Source organism: Biomphalaria glabrata, chromosome 9 (assembly GCF_947242115.1).
Source record: "Biomphalaria glabrata chromosome 9, xgBioGlab47.1, whole genome shotgun sequence".
Taxonomy (NCBI): Eukaryota; Metazoa; Mollusca; class Gastropoda; family Planorbidae; genus Biomphalaria; species Biomphalaria glabrata.
Window position 1 is genome coordinate 4854692 of NC_074719.1, and position 20395 is coordinate 4875086.

General features: G+C 34.3%; 2 protein-coding genes across 5 annotated transcripts in view; one reads left to right on the top strand and one right to left on the bottom strand.

Moving 5' to 3' along the window:
* Positions 1–8560, top strand: part of LOC106058626 (serine-rich adhesin for platelets-like) — a 33323-nt gene extending 24763 nt beyond the window's left edge. For all 4 annotated transcript variants that reach the window (XM_056040575.1, XM_056040573.1, XM_013216082.2 and 1 more), the window contains 10 exons: positions 6–44; positions 692–755; positions 1559–1665; positions 1954–2098; positions 2944–3021; positions 3123–3238; positions 3333–3419; positions 3757–3835; positions 4014–4189; positions 4712–8560. In XM_056040575.1, the coding sequence (XP_055896550.1) occupies positions 6–44; positions 692–755; positions 1559–1665; positions 1954–2098; positions 2944–3021; positions 3123–3238; positions 3333–3419; positions 3757–3835; positions 4014–4189; positions 4712–4862 (1042 nt within the window). In that variant the 3' untranslated portion in view covers positions 4863–8560. The remainder of the gene's footprint in view (positions 1–5; positions 45–691; positions 756–1558; positions 1666–1953; positions 2099–2943; positions 3022–3122; positions 3239–3332; positions 3420–3756; positions 3836–4013; positions 4190–4711) is intronic.
* Positions 8561–10004: 1444 nt separating this feature from the next.
* On the bottom strand, positions 10005–17757 carry LOC106069848 (phospholipase A and acyltransferase 2-like). The gene is made up of 4 exons (XM_056040576.1): positions 17358–17757; positions 13391–13574; positions 12160–12289; positions 10005–10433 (listed from the first exon to the last, which is right to left on the bottom strand). The coding sequence occupies exons 1-4, from the start codon at positions 17470–17472 to the stop codon at positions 10308–10310; spliced, it is 555 nt and encodes a 184-aa protein (XP_055896551.1). The 5' UTR covers positions 17473–17757; the 3' UTR covers positions 10005–10307.
* Positions 17758–20395: the final 2638 nt, after the last annotated feature.

Consider the following 20395-nt stretch of genomic DNA (forward strand, 5'->3'; position numbering starts at 1 on the left):
TCCAGTCATATAGCTGCAAGACAAGATCATTATGACTTAGTCGTGTAAGTACCGAGGTCCTATATTGTTTTTAACTAAATATGTATTGTTACAATTATCTCTATAAGTCAGTGTCTATAAGTCAGTGTCTAACGCCTAAGCAAAGAGATGCTGCTCTAAAAAACAATTATGTTTAAAAAACAAAACAAAACCAGACATGTGTTAATTCATCTTTAGAAGAAATGAAAAAAATCTTTATAGACACTCCCAGGTTGGATTTAAGCACTATATTATCAGCATTTGCTCCACTCACAAAATCATCTAAGTTTATTATCTTTTATGAGATATTAAGGGTTCTTCTTATACAAAAGTTAAAAAAAAAACTGCTGTTAACTTCCTATCCTATTGTAGTGCATTATAGTCTACTGTAAGCACCACATTCTTTAGCACTAGTAGCTTTCGGTTCAAAGCAGTGTTTTTGATAGTGGAGTACAAGTACCCACAGGGATACGGGAAGAGTTTAATGGGGGTATGCGTTGTACGATTGTTATGAAAATAAATCCATTCTGTACTCAGTGTTCCGAAAATTCTAGAAGGGGTACTAATAGGTCAAAAGTTTTGGAAACACTGGTTTAAAGTACTCTTAACTTGATTTTTTTTTTAAAGTAGTGAATAAATTCAATTGTCACTGTCATATTGTGTGTCTTCTCAGTCTACTACTGGCAAGAGGAGCTGATGTAGATACTAAGAATAATAAAGATGAAACACCAGTTGAGGTAATTGTTCTTCTACTTAATATCTCTGCACTTAGTCAAGCCTTAGTGGACAGTACATCCGTTGGCCAAACTCTGTAGACACTATACTGTTTATAACAACAAAGTACCATAGAGATGCCACTGGTGTTTTGTGTTTAGTATTGTTCAGTAATTCTAGATTTGGATCTTGTTAGTGAAACTAAAACTCAAAGGAGAGGCAGCTCCATTGTTTGAATAGAATTCACAGAGCATAAATCCAATTTAGAATATTGAATACTTTAATAAAGCAAACTGGAATTCTAGAAGAAATACATATTGAATACTTCAGATATGACAAAATATAAAGGAATTTAAAGAACAATGCACTGTGAAAGTATAAGGAAATAAATGGGCAGGTAACAAATGCAGTGGGCAGATCTACATATCTTGGCAGTTTACTTTCCTGAGATAATGAAATCAACCTACGAATCACCAATTTCTATAGTAGACTTTTTAGAAATGTGTGGAACATGAGGCATTACTAGAAACATCTATTTGTTGTGTTGCCAAATTTTGTCATGTCAATCGAATTGCATTTAACTGGTAAAGGAATTAGCTGTATAAAGTTAGATATTATGCATTATGCACAAATGATATAGCTGTATAAAGTTAGATATTATGAATTATGCACAAAGGAATTAGCTGTATAAAGTTAGATATTATGAATTATGCACAAAGGAATTAGCTGTATAAAGCTTGATATTATGAATTATGCACAAAGGAATTAGCTGTATAAAGTTAGATATTATGAATTATGCACAATGTTTTTTTGTCATTGACTGTAGTGTTGCATGAACAAGTCTGGCCAGGTTTGGATGGCTCTGAAAGTCAATCAACAACTGCGAAGCTTTGCAGCTAGAAAGTTAATCAGGCCTGAAAAATTAGTGGAAAGGTTGGTGACAATTTTTTTCTTCTTAACCTTCATTGAATGGCAATATTTCTATTTTTTATGCAAAGATGCTTTTTTTTTTAAATAGGTGATTCATTTGAACTTAAAGTGAAAGCTCCATAAAGCTTAATCAATTATAGGTTATTAGGTTAAAAAAACCCATCTCATTATACATTCCCAAACAATGTTTCTGTTTTATTTTGTTAGCCTTTGAACCTACTTCAAGAATTTCCTTGAAGAAAACCTAACCATGCATGACCTTTCAGTCTATAATCTTTGTCCTATTTGCAGAGATATAACAATGGGCAGAGAGAAGAATCCAATAGCTTGTGTGAATGCTGAAGACAACGAAGCCTGCCCCACTGATTATCTGTATGTAACTGAGAATGTAGAGACCTCGCCACTCAATGTCAACTATGTCATTACTAGTTTACAGGTACTACTTCACTCGTACTTTGTTTCTAATTGTCTTGTGCACACATTTCTATGTTGACATATATATATATAATTATATATATATATAACTACAAACCATAATTTTTTTATGAGATTTCTTTAACAGTGTCATCTGAATGCAATCTTCCTATATATTAGACATTTCAAATAAGTGAAACCTCTTTAAGGCTTACAAATACATGCAGAATTAGTTAAGGACAGTTCAGACTAACTCTCTGAAAAATTTTTTTACTTTCTAATGGAATTAGTCACATTCCTATGAAACTTGTACAAATTGTTTTGAAAATGTTGCTTTCAAAATACGGGAAATACATACACTTTTCATACAAGATATATTAATTTTTATAGAAAAACAAAATTTAACTCAAATAACAAAATTTCTATCACATAAACACCCCCCCCCCCCCCCCCCCCATCCCCATTAAAATGGAAAACTAGAGAGCATTATTCCATGTCACTACCAATTTGAAAAAAAAAGGAGAAAATTAAAGACTTCAAACACGTCAGATTAAAAATTCTGGATTTAAACAAATGGAAACGAATCAAAATTACTTTTAATGAATCAATGATGGAAGCATTTCCCCAACAATAAAAAAGGTTTTTATCCTAACAACAATTGAGCATTCCAGAGACCAAAATAAAAATGGCCAGATTAATGTATAAAAATCTTGCCAAATTGTGTACAAATGTCTACAGTTACATCATCATAGCTCAGGGACTATTAGAAGATTTTAAAGTCCTAATACCTGATCAACTCAATACCTCATAAATTCTTGCAGGTCAGAAATATTTGATAGTGTAGATTATGTTTGATTTTCTTTCCAGAGCTGCAGATGTAAAGATGATTGTTCCTCTATGTACTGTGTTTGTGGACACAGCAGTGTCAGGTGTTGGTATGATAAGGTACATTCTTTTTTGTTTACATTAAAATAACATTATAAGTTAGTGTGCTTGATATTCTGTGAATGTGGATGGTATATTGTTGTAATGTATCTCCCCACCAGATGGGTAGACTAGTAGATGAGGTGAATCTGCTGGAGCCTCCACTTGTATTTGAGTGTAACAGAGCATGTCGCTGTTGGGTGAACTGCAATAACAGGGTTGTACAGAATGGCATCACGTATGTATGCTAGCTATATATTCAAGTCTGTTAGGTCGAAGTGCAAGATGGCTACAAGTAGAACATTGTAACACATGTATTTCTTTCCTGGCAGATGTCGTCTCCAGATGTTCAGAACAAATGGTCGAGGATGGGGAGTCCGAGCTTTGATGGACATCCCTAAAGGAACATTTGTTTGCGAGTAGGTTCAGTTTGTATTGTAAAGAAATAAAAAAAAAACTTGAATACATCTTGGACATCACTATTTGATAAAGAATACTAAATGGATATTTCATTTAATATATAATGCTACAAGAAATTGAGACATAGTAAAAAAAAATGCTGTGTCTAGTTTTAAATTATAATTCTATTAAAATTTTAAAGATGGTTCAAATAATTTCAAGACTAAACTTGTGAGTTTTCACCTCTCAATTACAAATCTCACATGCATGGGCACATTTATTTTCTCCCTGCTAGTGATGCATTGTGCTTTGAAAATGAATAAAATAATTGCTATAATAATTTCATTGACTGTCCAGATATATAGGAGAGCTGATTTCTGATTCTGAAGCTGATAGAAGAGAGGATGACTCGTACTTGTTTGATTTAGACAACAAGGTAAGTACAAGACATCAGTAGTTTTCAAACTGTTATCTACAGCTGTTGACCTGCTATTAAGCATAATGTAACTCACTTCTGCTTAAAAAAATAACTGTATCCAGAGGTGACTATTTACTAGTTGTCAAGATAATTTTCTGTATATCGATTCTCTAGTTGTTTATATCTTTGTTTGCAGGATGGTGACACTTACTGTATTGATGCGAGAAAGTATGGCAATGTCAGCCGTTTCATCAACCACCTGTGTGAACCCAACTTGATTCCAGTCAAAGTCTTTGTGGAGCACCAGGACCTTAGGTTCCCTAGGATTTGTCTCTTTTCTTCAAAGGAGATCAAGGCTTATGAGGAATTAGGGTCAGTGTTTTTTGTCATTACCATGTTGTCTAATGACAAATAAATTGCAGTTTGTCAAACAGTCCTTTAAGTGTGCAATTATCTCTCATAGCAGTTTACTGTTTGTTATAAAAACCATTTTTAGATTTGTTGAGGCCACAAAGATTTCTTAAGGATGATGCCTCAATGATCATCTAATTGTTCTTCTATTTTGTAACTAAGTCCTTTAAAACAAGGGCCTATACTGTTAACTGTTAAAGTTTTTGTTAAACCAGACACCTCGACATTCTTTCCACAGTCTTATTATAATTGATACAACTATAGAAGATCTTTTATTCAATAGCTAAAACTTAAACATCTTCCACTATTCAATGAGATGGTGTAGAGTAAAAAGTATCTTGACCACCACATTCTTGTCTGTTGTTCTGTTTAGGTTTGACTATATAAAGTATCTTGACTACCACATTCTTGTCTGTCGTTGTGCTTAGGTTTGACTATATAAAGTATTTTGACTACCACATTCTTGTCTGCCCTTCTATTTAGGTTTGACTATGGTGAAAAGTTCTGGATGATCAAATGGAAACATTTTACTTGTGCTTGCAACTCCCAGAAGTGTAAATATTCCAGTGAGACTATCAAGAAGACTTTGGCAGATTATAAGCTGCGCTATCCTGACGAAGTAGTGGATACCTGAACCGTTCAAGCAATGAATACTGGAATATTAGAGTCTTAGATATCTTACTATATGATGACAATTAGTTGATAAAATGATGTCAGCCGAGTGATGAAATGAATAAATAAATTCAAACCTGAAGAAGTATTGGATTACTAACAATATTCTGTCAAAGTGTGTGAATGGGATCAGTATTCTGATAAAGTATGTTTATGTAAATGGATAAATAAACTTGTTTCAGGTGGACAACTATGAACTAATGGCTGGCCAAACTTTAATGTTTGTGCAAGGAAAGAAATTCTGGTTTAAAAAAAAAGTTAATTATATATATTTTTTTCTGATATAGTAAATATTAGAATTAATTCAGATATTGTGGATAACATTATTATAGTAAAGCAGTTTAGTTCACCCATGTAGTACTAACCTACCTGATTCAAAGTATTAGTTATTCACTAATCCCGAGAAAGTATTACTTATACTTTATCCCCCAGAAGTTAAGTTAGTTCCTTGTATTCACTACAACCTGCGGATTTGAATGCCAGCAATAGCAAGAGCTTATACTTGTTGTTTACAACTGTTATTTTGTTCTGTTGATGAGTGCAGGATCATAGTGTCTGCACATTTGTTGTTCATGTACATTTTGGTCTGTCCTGTTGAAAAACTTAAAACCACAGCTCTATGTTCCTATGGTTCAACCCTTGGCTCATTTCACTTGTGTGATTTGTAAAGGTGAATAGTAACAGTACAAATTATGTTATCTAATTGCACTTTGTAGTTCTTGTTCATCCTTAGAAGTCATTAGAACTTACTATTTGAGGAAAAAAGGTCCTACCTATTAAACTAAAAGTATTCCACTAACAGTTTGGACAATATTTCTTTTATTTTTGAAAGCCCCCCCCCCCTTTTTTTTTTCTTTTCAACACAATTACTTTTGATACAAACATTTTTATGATAGATAGCTTCTAAATAATTTATATTCATCTGTATTATTATTATTTGTTATTATTCCTACAAAGGATGCCATTGTGCATAAATGTATGATAGACGGATGTAAATTTGTGTAGTTTGCAGACTATTCTAATTGTACACAGAATGTAGGTAAGATAGGAATACTACATCTTTATCAGTACCTGACATAGCCAGGCTCATGATGAAAGCTTATGAAGGTATATTAGTTCTTATTCTACTTTCTACCTTTTAGAATGGGCTCTAAGTGCTTCACACTTCAACCACTGTAAACTCCTGAACATTCTTCCAACTGTGAGGGTCTGGCTCTGTCAGGCAATGTATTTCATCTCTTGTATGTGACACATGTCATGTGACTGATATTGTGATATATTTTCCTTGTGTTAAAATCCGGTCGCTAGTTGATAAACAAACTAAACTTGTACAGTGTTAAGCCTTGACTCCTGGACTTTGTTTCATCTATGATATTTACTAGGAAGATTGCAATTGGGCTCATGTTGACACTCTACAACTATCTCCAGTGTTAATCAAGAGAAACATCAAAATGGTATATATATTTTTCTCAACTTTGACTGCATATTTTTTTGATGATAAATGCTCACTAAGAACCTTAGGATAATTCTTCAAGTCATTGTGAGTCTTAATCTCTTCCTTAGGGCACCTATCTAATTCATATACAGACATTCTTTCTGTGCAAGTATGTGCATCTTGTAAAGGTTAGCTTGTAATCATTTTCTTCTTGGTTCAGGTGAAGTACCCTTGTTCCCTTTTGTATGCATTTTGAGAAACATTGTTAAAAATTCTGTGCATGAATCTAATCTAAATGCTGTAAGTATTGAATACTGGTATTCATCACAGCTAGCCTACATGTTAATTTTTTTTAATTTTTTTTTTTTTTTTGGATCTGGTATCAATCTTCACAACTTAGTAAAAAAAATTTATTTAAAAAAAAAAATGTTTATTTCTTACAATGAAATGTATTATTGAATAAAAAATGTAATATAGTATGTAATAATTGTGTTTAAAATGTTGACCTACTTGTAGCATATGATTGGTATGAACTATGATGACTATTTACCAAGTATAAACTATAAATAGCTGTGTATCTGAATTGTATAAACTACCTCTTATTCATTGCAAACAACGTGTTAGAATTAGTGCGGGAATTCCCATTTCTATTTGTAGACTTAAGATTTTCTGAAAATAAATAAATAGTAAAATCAATTCTGTTGAAGATTGTACTTTATCCAAAGCTTTGGTCTCATTGTTCTTTAAGCACAACTAGCATATAAACTGATCAGGTTTTGTTTTTTTCTTGACAACTCACTGAGTCCTCAGAGATATTAAATGGGATGTGTGATGGTAGCATACATTGCTTGTCTATCTCTGAAGGGTATTGAAGTTCCAATGCTGACTGGAGCTGAGCTGTGTTTGCTTAGGACAGCATGGTTACCTCCCAGATACTCCCCCCCACACCTCAATGGGGTAAGAGATTGAACCAGAGTGCACTGAACATCATAGCAGGAAACATTGTGCTGTGCAAAAGTAATTAAAAAAAAAAAGGGCTTCTAGATTTGTGTTGTCAAGACAAGAACTCAGTTGTAAATATCTAGGTTATTACAAACTCTGGAACATTGTATTTGAGGGCTTGGCCATTGCACCTCATTGGGACATAGTGAGGTTGGGCAGCCCTGATTGAGTTGTTTCATGTCCAGAACCATTTTTTTGTTTACACTGTCTGATGATGACTATCACTATTGTTCTATAATCTTGTTAAATGAGTGAGGTGTTGTCATTCTTCAAGAGGTGTGTAGCCTTCTAGTCTAAACCTGGCTAGTAGATCTATATCTTGTAGTAGTCACACACTTCAACCATCCCATGCTTGTAGTGACCAAATACCAAATCCTTCTTTAAACACAATTGTAAATAATATTTTTTTTTGGTCCTTTCTTCATTGTATGAAACATTTTTTTTATCATGATATAGTTTCATTGACACAGTTCAAGTTGTAATTAATCTTCATGTTAACTGTCATTTCTAAATCTGTATATGAATATAGCTGATGGTTCCAGCTCTTGTCCATAGACTGCATGGCCACACAATCAACTAGGAACATCTGCTATCTTGCTGCCTTCAATGTCCCACATCAGATTGTGTCTCTAAGAATTCAATTGTATGAGTTCTTCTATTTACATGACCCTAGATGGCATAATGAGATTGGTTCTAGCTTTTTTTTAAAAATTCTCTTCCTTTTACACTGACATTTTTAATGATTGATTTGGAATCAGAAGAGATGGGCGTTCTATTTATAGATTTGATACTAGTTTTGGTGTGCAAGTCCCATTCTTTTCTGGGTTGATGTAATGTTGGGTATTTGTGATTGAAGCTTCTTTTTTTTTGTTTTATTAACATTGAATGCATGTATATTACCAAACTGTTTGACTCCCATCTTATTGTTTGTGTGGATTTATACTCTAGGTTAAACTGTGTTTAACTTGGGTATATTTTATTTTGTTAGGTGTGTGTATCTGAATGAAGACACAACTTTTGGTTGATATTCTGCAGTGAAATGAATGGCACCCTAGAATTCTATTCATTTAGTTGATTATATCCTGTACCAGTTAAACAGATGCTGTAATGCATTTGAAATTGTATGGGTGAGAATCCATTCTGATATGTCTATTTTAAAAATTTTGATATTTTTAACATGTTTTTTTTTGTCATCAGTAAAATTAAATTTCACTATTCTATAACTTGATGAAAGTCTTGTTATTTGTAATGTGTCATAAAATGTGAGATGTGTAGTATAAACTGTTTGATAATCTTACTTTTAATGGGCTGGAAACTGATAATCTGTTTCATTATCTTACTTTTAAGGGGCTGGAAACTGATAACCTGTTTCACTACGAATCTTTCAAGGGGTTGGAAACTGATTGACTATTTTAAGGGATAAACATATGGAGTTGGTAACTGATAAACTATTTATCTTTCTGAAAGAGCTAGATTGAAACTAATAAACCACTTGCTATCTTTCTGAAAGGGCTGGGTTGAAACCTGATGGGGATCAGAAATGTATAATTTGAAATCAACTCGAACTGAGCTATGTTTGCTAAAAGTATCTAGAAAACCGAAGGTAATACCGTCTTGGTCGGATAACCTCTTTCCCCAAAGTTCTAAACAAAATGAACGAGAACATACCATAGTTGTATGGAGAAAGATGTTAACCATATTAAGAATTGTAAAATATATAACATACTTTTACAAACAAGTTTTGTTGATAGTCTGAGTTTAGTAAAACAATTCAATATGTCAGTATCCTCACAGTTTTAGAGTTAGATCACCCATTGAGCGACAAGCTGTCTCCATAAAGAACTATCACTGGCAGTGTCTGTTGCGTCTTTTCACCTGGCGTCCATTGCTCTGAGGTCCTCCATGAAAGTGTAACTCCAAGTTATACGAGGACGTCCCTGTCTACGCTTTGGGCCTACTCTTATTGACAACTTTTGGTTTGCTTAATTCATTTTATCAGAGAACATGTCCCGCTAACCTCATGCGACGCTCTGTCACTATGTGGTTGACTCATAGTTCGGCATAGGATTTCCTTGTTTGAGACCCGATCTCTATAACTGACTCCTAAAATCCGTCTTAGCCATTTTTGTTGAACCGCATTATAGTCTTTTTCAATTTTGGCAGATGACTTTCATGTCATTGAAGCAATTGTCGCTGTTGGGATGACGATTGTGCCTAAAGGCTTACAAAGAATGCATTATATCTCATGGTCTATTACAACTATTTTGGTGAGCTAAAAGGTGGTCGACGTAACACAGGCGCCCCACGGAGACGCTTCAAAGACCAGCTTAGGCGTCAACTTTCCTTGGCTGACATAGAAGAGAGCACCTGGTTGCCTCAGAACGAGACAGCTGGAGGGCACTCACGAAGGCCGCCGGATACACATTTGAGACCAAAAGAAAATCTGCTGCCGAGGACAAACGCAGACGGCGAAAAGAAAATCTAAATCGACCACCTGCAGACAATGGTTATGCTTGCTCTGTATGTGGCAAAATATGTAGGTCACTGCTGGGACTGCGCAGCCACGGGAAATACTGCATTCCTCACTTATCTTCAGACTCGAAGACTAGCCTTATTACAACTAGTTGTTACATTTGCTTTGATTTATCCAACTCCAAACAATAAATATTTTTTTAAACATCCATTTATTTATTTTATTAAAAAGAAAAAATAGTCAGCGCTATAATTTGGTACACGAGGATCGACTTTAATAAACAACATTACAAATAATATTTAGTTTCAGATCCGTTTTATACATTTATTAATAGTTAATAAAGAGTAGAAATGAAAACACTAAATAGTATCTAAAAGAAAAGGCCCACTGACATTGGTTTCCATTCTGTGTACATTTTATTTAATGAGCTAGTACAATCTGATGCCTCAATTAAATAGAAGCGTTTAAAATCATTCTTATTTTGAGCTGATGGAATGTTACTGAGGTAACTCTTTTTGATTCTTGGACTTCTCCCTTCCAGCGAACTTTGCTAAAGCATACACAGCACCAACAGCTAAGGCCGTACCTCCAACTACTGCAACACCGGTCAGGAATTTATCGGCCTGAAGAATGTTTTGAAAGAATACAAGTCAACAAATGTAGGTACAAGTATTTTGTTGCTGACTAGATTTAATACCATTTAAAAATCTTTTAAAATGTTGTTGGCATAACATGAACTACTAAGGTCAGTTAAGTAAATGTACAAAGGAACACAAGATCCTTGATAGTCACATATTTGAAGATGCTTTTGTTATACTAAAAAAAAAAAGAAATAGAAACTAATGATGCCCAAAGAAAAATCATTGACGACGACAGGCGCAGAAGACGAAAAAAAAAACTTGAATAGACTTTGCAGCGGACAACGGCTTTGTCTGCATTAGACGGTGACAAAATATGCAGGACGCAACTAGGTTTGCGAGGTCATGTGAAAAAAAAACCCCACTATGCCTAATCTTCGGAATCGACAAAATTGACGACATTGACAAAATTGACGGCATTTTGACAAAATTGACGGCATTTTGACAAAATTGACGACATTGACAAAATTGACGACATTGACAAAATTGACGACATTGACAAAATTGACGACATTGACAAAATTGACGGCATTGACACAATTGACAGCATTGACAAAATTGACGGCATTGACAACATTGACGGCATTGACACAATTGACAACATTGACAAAATTGACGACATTGACAAAATTGACGGCATTGACAAAATTGACGGCATTGACAACATTGACGGCATTGACAACATTGACGGCATTGACGACATTGACAACATTGACGGCATTGACACAATTGACAACATTGACAAAATTGACGGCATTGACAAAATTGACGACATTGACACAATTGACTACATTGACAACATTGACGGCATTGACACAATTGACAACATTGACAACATTGACCCAGAACCTAACGTTATTTTGACAACTTAGAAGTTTGAGTTAAACACCTGAACAAAAAATACAAACATTTTAGAATTTTCATTTAGTGTATCGGGCAAAAATATAAGAAAAGATAAGATAAGATACTAATAGTTAGTAATAGCATTGTTAAACATGATTCGGATGTTCCTTCAGAGTTAGAGATAATCTACTTCCTAGTCAAAACCTTCCACAAGATGACGGGGGATGGCAGGGGGCAGAGTATGAACCGGGAACCATCTAGACCAGTGATGCCCAACATAAATCGACCTGCGGGCCATTTTAATTTTCGACACTGGTGTCGCGGGCCACATAAAGGAAAGAAAAAAAAAGAGCGAGACTTTATTTACAACTCTAAAACATTGGCTTATTATCATGTTCTACCAAAAAAGTTATTTTTGTTTTTGATAAATTCTACATTAAGAGTCTCATAAACGCACAAATGTTGGTCATGGTACCAATCAATCGGAGTAAAATTGATGGCCCTAACATAGGTAAAGAGAGATTTTAAAACTTTTTCTCTGGGGGAGATGAGTGGACAGAAAAATGTAGAGGTGCAGATCATAGAGAGGAAGTGGAGATGGATTGGTCACACCCTTAGAAAAGATACCAACAACAGAGCTAGAAAGGCCTTAAAGTGGAACCCCCAGGGAACAAGACATAGAGGAAGACCAAAAAGAACGAGAGGGCAGGAAAGAGCTGGGAAGTCATTAAAAAACTAGCAAAAGACCGTGGAGAGTGGCATGTTTATACTGAGGCCCTAAGTTCCATGAGGAACGCAAAGGAAAGATGATGATGACAGAAAAACCTGAACTTAGCAATATGTTTTACATTCACATGTGGGAACTTACCTGGTCACTTTTGCACTGACCATATCTGCACCAATTAGCGAAATGTTCGCAGTTGGAAAAGATTATGTTGTAACCTACAACACCCAACTTTTCTTTCGCCCTTTTTACAATTTTCTCTGGCGTCAAGGCACTGAAACATTGTTAACAATTTTTATTTCACATTTCATCTTATTGCAGAATTTTTACGTAAGCATAAAGTTTATGAATAGAAATAAGTGATACATTACATGACATAGCTACAAGAAGTAAATCGCAGTATCGAAAATAGGCTATTCAGTTTAATTTCCAAGTTGAAGACAACGCCAAATGATTATCATGATTACATGACATAGCTACAAGATGTAAATCGCAGTATCGATAATAGGCTATTCAGTTTAATTTCCAAGTTAAAGACAACGCCTAAAGATTATCTAAAATCGTTGCACTTGCTCGGACTTGTATTATTATAGATCTATATTAAGCTGTTCTACACTACAGACGAATAACTGTTTTTGTCTTCTCATTTACTACTTGTATTTATCAAAGCTTTATCTTATCAATAACAAAATTACCTTAATGTCTAGAACAGTGATGCCCAACCTAATTCGACCCGCGGGCCATTTTTATTTCCAACACTCGTCTCGCGGGCCACATGAGCGAAAAGTTACAAAAACGAAATAAAATTGTTTTGAAACTATTTTGGTAGAAAGTAGTGGATTTAAAAATTAACTAATAAGTTACTTACAATTATATTTTTTATTGGTGAGAAAATAGCTAATTTCCCTATTTAAAATGTGAGCAACATTGTAGGTAGCTTTACCAACGATCATTTTGTGGTCTCTTTTTTGGTAAATATTCCCATGGAGCCTTCAACCTCTAGGCGTAGTTTAACAATCTTTTATTCAAGTCTCAAACCTATAATGCCGCCGTTTTTATGTTGTTGTTTTATTAGACCGCCCACTATCTATATAAAATAAATATTTTGGCTTATGTTCAACAAAAAAGTAAAGATATGTTCCTTTTTCCTGGTAGATTCTACATTCATAAACACACAAATGTTAAAGATCATAATACCAATCCATCAGGGAAAAAGTGAGGGCCCAAACGTAGGTAAAGAGACATTTTTCAACCTTTTTTTTTGTTTGGAAGGGGGATTTCTACACTTCGGCGGGCCAGATGGAACCACGTCGCGGGCCGGATGTGGCCTGTGGGCCGTATTTTTGGGCACCACTGGTCTAGAACATCCACTTACCACCATTTATCATCACAGTTATTGATGTAGGCCAGGTCACTGCCTACAACTTTCCAGAAGTTTTCAATGCAGACATTCGCCTTGTTGAACACTTGACCACAGATTGAGAAGAGGTGTTCAGGCCTGAAGTCGTCGCTCAGGCCATCGTTCTCATCGCCTGATAAGTGGATGACGTCTTCATCGCCTTGTGACGATAACATCGAGAAAATATAGATCCACTTTATAGGCGAAATTAAGTTCTAAATCTAACAATAGCGATATTACAATTTTCGTAGCCAGCAGAACATAAAATACAGTTTAGGAATATCCAACTGAAGTTTTATAACGGTATGGGCAGTGGTAGCAAAAAAAAAACCAACAACAAACAACAAAACTACAACAACAAAAAAAAAGTAAAACTACAACAACAAAAAAAAGTAAAACTACAACAAAAAAAAAAGTAAAACTACAACAACAAAAAAAAGTAAAACTACAACAAAAAAAAAAGTAAAACTACAACAAAAATAAAAAAAGTAAAACTACAACAAAAAAAAAAAGTAAAACTACAACAACAACAAAAAGTAAAACTACAAAAAAAAAAAAAAAAAAAGTAAAACTACAACAAAAAAAAAGTAAAACTACAACAAAAAAAAAAACAAAAAAAATAAAAAATAAAAAAAGTAAAACTACAACAAAAAAAAAAAAAAAAGTAAAACTACAACAACAAAAAAAAGTAAAACTACAACAAAAAAAAAAGTAAAACTACAACAAAAATAAAAAAAGTAAAACTACAACAAAAAAAAAAAAAAAAAAAAAAAAAGTAAAACTACAACAAAAAAAAAAAAGTAAAACTACAACAACAAAAAAAAAGTAAAACTACAACAAAAAAAAAAGTAAAACTACAACAAAAATAAAAAAAGTAAAACTACAACAAAAAAAAAAAAAAAAAAAGTAAAACTACAACAAAAAAAAAAAGTAAAACTACAACAAAAAAAAAGTAAAACTACAACAACAACAAAAAAAGTAAAACTACAACAAAAAAAAAAGTAAAACTACAACAAAAAAAAAGTAAAACTACAACAACAACAAAAAAAGTAAAACTACAACAACAACAAAAAAAGTAAAACTACAACAAAAAAAAAAAAAAGTAAAACTACTATAAAAAAAAAAAAAAAGTAAAACTACAACAAAAAAAAAAAGTAAAACTACAACAACAAAAAAAGTAAAACTACAACAAAAATTAAAAAAAGTAAAACTACAACAAAAAAAAAAAAAAAAAAAAAGTAAAACTACAACAAAAAAAAAAAAGTAAAACTACAACAAAAAAAAAGTAAAACTACAACAACAACAAAAAAAGTAAAACTACAACAACAACAAAAAAAGTAAAACTACAACAAAAAAAAAAAAAGTAAAACTACTACAAAAAAAAAAAAAAAGTAAAACTACAAAAAAAAAAAAAGTAAAACTACAACAACAAAAAAAAGTAAAACTACAACAAAAATAAAAAAAGTAAACTTTGTTATGTGATGGCTGAAGGCCTAAAGGCAGCACGAATACCTTTATTCAGATACCCCCTTCCCACCTCTTGCCCACAATAAAAAAACAACAACCGCATTGAGTGTGCGTAGGAGCATGGAAGATGGATTATACAACATCAGTGATACATTAAAAACATGTAAATGATTGTATCACACATTTGTGGATTTGATAAAGTAAACTGATTTTGCTTTTGTAGAAAAAAAAATACATTTTTAGAAATTACAATTAGATCTTGAACTACCAAATTGTCCTTTCTGTGTTTTTGTTGGATTCAAGGCAATCAACAAAAAAAAAATCCTTTTTTTTTAAAAATCTTATCTCAGGGTAAGAACTCCACATTGAAAATCATATATTTCAATACTGTATGATTTATTTCTAATTTTGATAACAAAATTAATAACCAGTTAGTAATTATTTATTTGTTAATTGTTTAATAAATTGATTCATGTTTTGTAGGGGTACAGTGAAAAATTTCTGTAATAATTTTAACTTGATTCGAGAATGGGAAGTGGGAGAAACAACGTGCCCGAAAATTGTACCAGACAGATTGAGTTGATTTAAGCTTTGTATCGACAACTGAAAAGCTGCACATTCTCTTGACCCTCTTTTATCTTTACGGTGTGTTTGTCTGTGTGTTTGTGTGTGTGTGTGTGTGCGTGCGTGTTTGTTTGTGTGTGTGTGTGTTTGTGTGTGTGTGTGTTTGTGTGAATAAAATAAAAAAAAAGGGGGGTGGCGGTCGAGTCTCATATTCTTTATCTTTTGTAGTTTGGGGAGGAGGGCAACACACTATTAGAAGGGATTAATTCAGAAATAGAATATATACGTGCATAATAGTATTCATTGTTCAATGCTATGTTCAGCACTAGTACCCCCCCCCCCCCCCCACCAAACCAATTGTTAGGTTCCGTCCAGCAGAAGCATCCTGGCCAACATTAACTAAGGTTCCTAATGTTTCCAATTTATCTTTTGTAGTCCTGTTAGGCATACTGTTGTTTTTTTTTGTTTATTTTTTATTTCGGGATTTTTGGGCGCCTCTGATTCCACTCAGATCTAATCGGTATCTGACATCTGACAGCTGGTTGTTGTGTTGGCCAAATGACAACCTCGTTAACCTTGGGCCACATAAAAAGATGACCTTTACATCATCTGCCTTATAGACCGCATGCCTGAAAGTGGAATTTTACTTTTAACCTGCTCCATATGCTAATTTTTTTTTTAATTGGAAAAGTAAAAAAAAAAATTGTGGGTGAGGCACATATTATAAGATGAAAGGTGAAAATATTATCAAGAATCATAAACATATTATTACCGCTACTTATTTTGACAAAGCTTACTCACTCTGTCAGTCTGTCTGTCTGATAAAAAGCTTGTACGCGTTATTTCTCCCACTCCCAGTCTCAGACTAAACTGAAATTTGCGTAATCATTTCTTTTTGCCAACAAAAAAAAACAATAACAAAAAAGCAAAAAAAAAAAAAACAAAAAAAAAACAACAATTAGTTAATTAACAATTGGTAATTATTTTTTATGGTTGGTATCTCGAACAAGGGAAAGAAATAATACGTGACTGATAAGGTGGTATAAGTTAAATTTGTCCCCTTTATTGTTTGTAGAAGCAGACTTTGTAAATAACTATAAAACCTATTTTCATAAGCAGTTCTTTGCTCAGTAGGCCTATTTGGCTTGAGGAGGCTGAGAAGGCCTTAGCCCTCGAGTTCGAATTCGCTTTTTCTTTTTTTTATTAAAAATATTTAAAAAAGCGATCGCCCAGTTACCCCCTTCTTTCTTCCCCCTGCCCCTTTCCAACTGGTCCAGACAAGTGATAGATCATAGTGTATTGAGAAAGCTAAAGGCAATTGCGCTAAACAAAAACGGTAAAAATATTTGTAATTGCACAGATTTATTATTGCCAGTATAGATCTATAACAAATTTAATTACACATGGCTGAACCAAACTAATTGATACAACTACACTTAATATAAGCTCTGTTTTTTTTTTTAAAGTATTTTTTTTTCATTTTGCTTGTTAAATATTAGCAAGAGGCGTACACATTATATATTTTTGTGTGTGTCACAAAGTGTAACAATTTCTCCACTCCTCGCCCTTCCATTTAAGTGAGGAGAGGGCAGATCCGCCTCTGACACCAATTTAATGCCTTTTATAATGTCATACATAAGACGTATGAAAGGCAACGAATGTCAGTAGGTTAAGATAAGATTATTTTATTGTTCCATGTCAATGAGAATTCAGGATTACGAAGACTTATGAAACATTGGAATTAGGCTGTTAAAAAGTGCCGAATATGGTGATTTTAATAACAATAGCTCTGGATAGATATGTCGGTGTTATATGCTGTTCAAAATAGCTCTTGACATCTATGCATAATAGAGGTTTCTAAAATTCTAAAAACAAATGCATATACACATATATAAATGGTTGTAAAACTAACCTAGGTATATCCCCCAATGAGAATAAATCTTTCGTCGGAACTGAATCTTATCTCCAACTCTGGCGTCTTCCAACACTCGTTTGTTATGATTGTAGTAAGGACTCAGTGCTGCCATACTGAGCTCTGCATATTGCCCTCCTACCTAGGCAGAAGTAAAAGTTGACTCTTTCTCTCCTAACTAACGATACCAACGTTGATTCCACCAGAATGTGGTAAATGATTACGGACACAAAGAGTTAGCAAACGAGACAGATGCCCAAGAGTTGGCTTAGAAATAAACAAAGCAATAACTATAACAAAAACTACTCCTAGAGTCCTATACACACATAAATAAACTAAGTAAAGTACTTCTATTTACTTTTTCTCTCCCCTTACTTGTCCTGTACTAGCTTGTTGGTGTATTATATTTCTTTTTTTTAGAAAATGCATCAATCGGGGAAATCCGATAATACGTGTTTTTTTTTTTTTTAAATAAATTATGAAGGATGATCAAGAAAATGACGCTGCACCATGTATATGTTTGCTAAGTGTTACACACAATAAATGTGTATTTCTGCCACAATAGGCGGTGACAAAAGTACGAAAGGGAATAGAGAAGAAAGGAGCCCCTCCCACTCACGCACATGATAACAACCATAGACTTGATAACGACATTTACATTTTCCGATTCCTTTTTTTTTTTTTCCCATCATTCTCATTATTATGTTGGAGTGTTCATATGACTTGGGGCAATATATCTTCTTATCTTATATAATACAGACGTTACTTCAAAAATTCTGCCAAGTCACTGATTTTCCTGGCTAGCTCAGGCAACCCATTCCATGCTCTAAAATATATGAGATGAACTGCGCAGTGGTTGCCAAATCAGGGGTCTCTCCATATAGTTTTCTTTCTATTGGGTTGTTTTGGGGGCCAGTGTCTTGTTCGGGCCTCTTGATAAAGAATGCACTTTTGAAAGACATGATTCGCGAAACATTATAAATAGCATCGGAATTGAAGCACCACCCTCCTCAATATTGGTCTGATTTATTTGTCCACTTTTTATAGGCCTATAGCTGGTAAAATATGTCATTTCTTTTTTTGTTTTTTTTTAGCGTGTTTGTAAATGGGCATATTTTTTTTTCACAGGCTACTTATAAAAGTTACAATAATATAATATTTCCTATTATGATATATATTTATTAAATCTAAGCAACTAAAGAGAGTCAAAGAGAATGTGGATGTTTATTTTCACAATGAGAAAGGGACTAAATACCGAAACACACACACAACACTCTTGAGCTGCTCCTCAACTTGATCTGCAGTCTGTAGTTCCGCCGCCTTCGACGCTACAACTACCAGGTATTGTCTCACTCGGGCGGAAACGATCGCTAGAGGGAGCCATTCGGCTAAATGAGTAGCAACACAAGACTCGTGTGTGGAGTGCGAGAGCATTTACAGGGCCGTCTTTATGTATGAGGAGGTACCTACACTTTCGAAATCGTAAATAAAGATCCTATTAGGAATAAAAATACTTATATCTTAAAGCATGCTATATTTTACAAGAAAGATATAGAGTTCTTATAAACTTAATCTCACTTTCCTGTTTAAAAAAATTAAACATGCGTATTTTTTTTTTTGAGTTTGTGGAGGGTAAAAATGCGAAAACAAATTTTAGAAAAAAAAAAAGCGACGAGCTTCTGACCCGTCGAAATTCGGATATATTTGTATCTCTTTTGTGGGGGCTCCTTTCTTGTGCCGACTATGGGGCACGCCTGCCTTCCCTTAAATCAGACCATGAGCATTCCCATTGCACAGGTACGGAGGATTGTACGCGCCTGGATTTTGACAGGGTCGTGGAAGCTATCTTAGAACTCCGCACTGGGCGATGGGAATTCCTAACAGGATCTTTGTGAACGCTTTTGAAAGTGTAGCGGGCTCCGTTTTACCAATGGCGAGTCCAGCACGGCTAGCTGGTAAACTGTTTGGGAAATGGAGGGGGTTCCCAGTGTGCTCGGTCTTCGTCCTCGTATTCTAGTCTGTGCGTGCCAAACCCATTGAAAAAAATAGCTGTGCATTAGCTTGGAATTCTTTCGACCTGGCTTGCAAGCCTAGAGCTACAAGAGTTTCGGCTTAACTCTTTCGACAGTTAAAAGGTATTGTCTTCCTCTCCCATGGAACAACTTCCCAACAATACAGCGGCACTCGTTTCATGAACTCCGATGAGACTCCTTTACTTATAAACTTCTCAACGGCGATCCCAACAGTTACCTAAACACAACATGTCACTTCCCTGCAGGACGATCTTCAATCCCAACAGTTACCTAAACACAATATGTCACTTCCCTGAAGGACGATCTTCAATCCCAACAGTTACCTAAACACAACTTGTCACTTCCCTGCAGGACGATCTTCAATCCCAACAGTTACCTAAACACAACTTGTCACTTCCCAGCAGGTCGATCTTCAATCCCAACAGTTACCTAAACACAACATGTCACTTCCCTGAAGGACGATCTTCAATCCCAACAGTTACCTAAACACAACATGTCACTTCCCTGCAGGACGATCTTCAATCCCAACAGTTACCTAAACACAACTTGTCACTTCCCAGCAGGTCGATCTTCAATCCCAACAGTTACCTAAACACAACTTGTCACTTCCCTGCAGGAAGACCTTCAATCCAAGCTTTCTTGCTTATAGCATACTTTCTGCGCCAGTGGAAGGAGGGAGGGAGAATCTGAGAGAAGATTTTCGAGCTGCCTTTTCAAAAACAATTAAGAAAATAGTTGATCAAGTATGAATTTAAATTCAAGCCTCCACGATGGAAGGCCGACGTGTTTTGCCACTGAGCTATTCAAGTACTTATAAATATTATATTAGGGTTTATTAAAGGTTTTATTTGTCTATTGTTAGGTTAAAATTTTAAGCTTGTTTGTCGGGGTGCCACCGCGCGTGATTATTGTCACATCTCGCCCACTACCTATTTAGTAAATTTTTCATTTAAAACAGACTAATTGATAAACTAATTTGTAAATGTTTTTTTTAATTGATTCTGG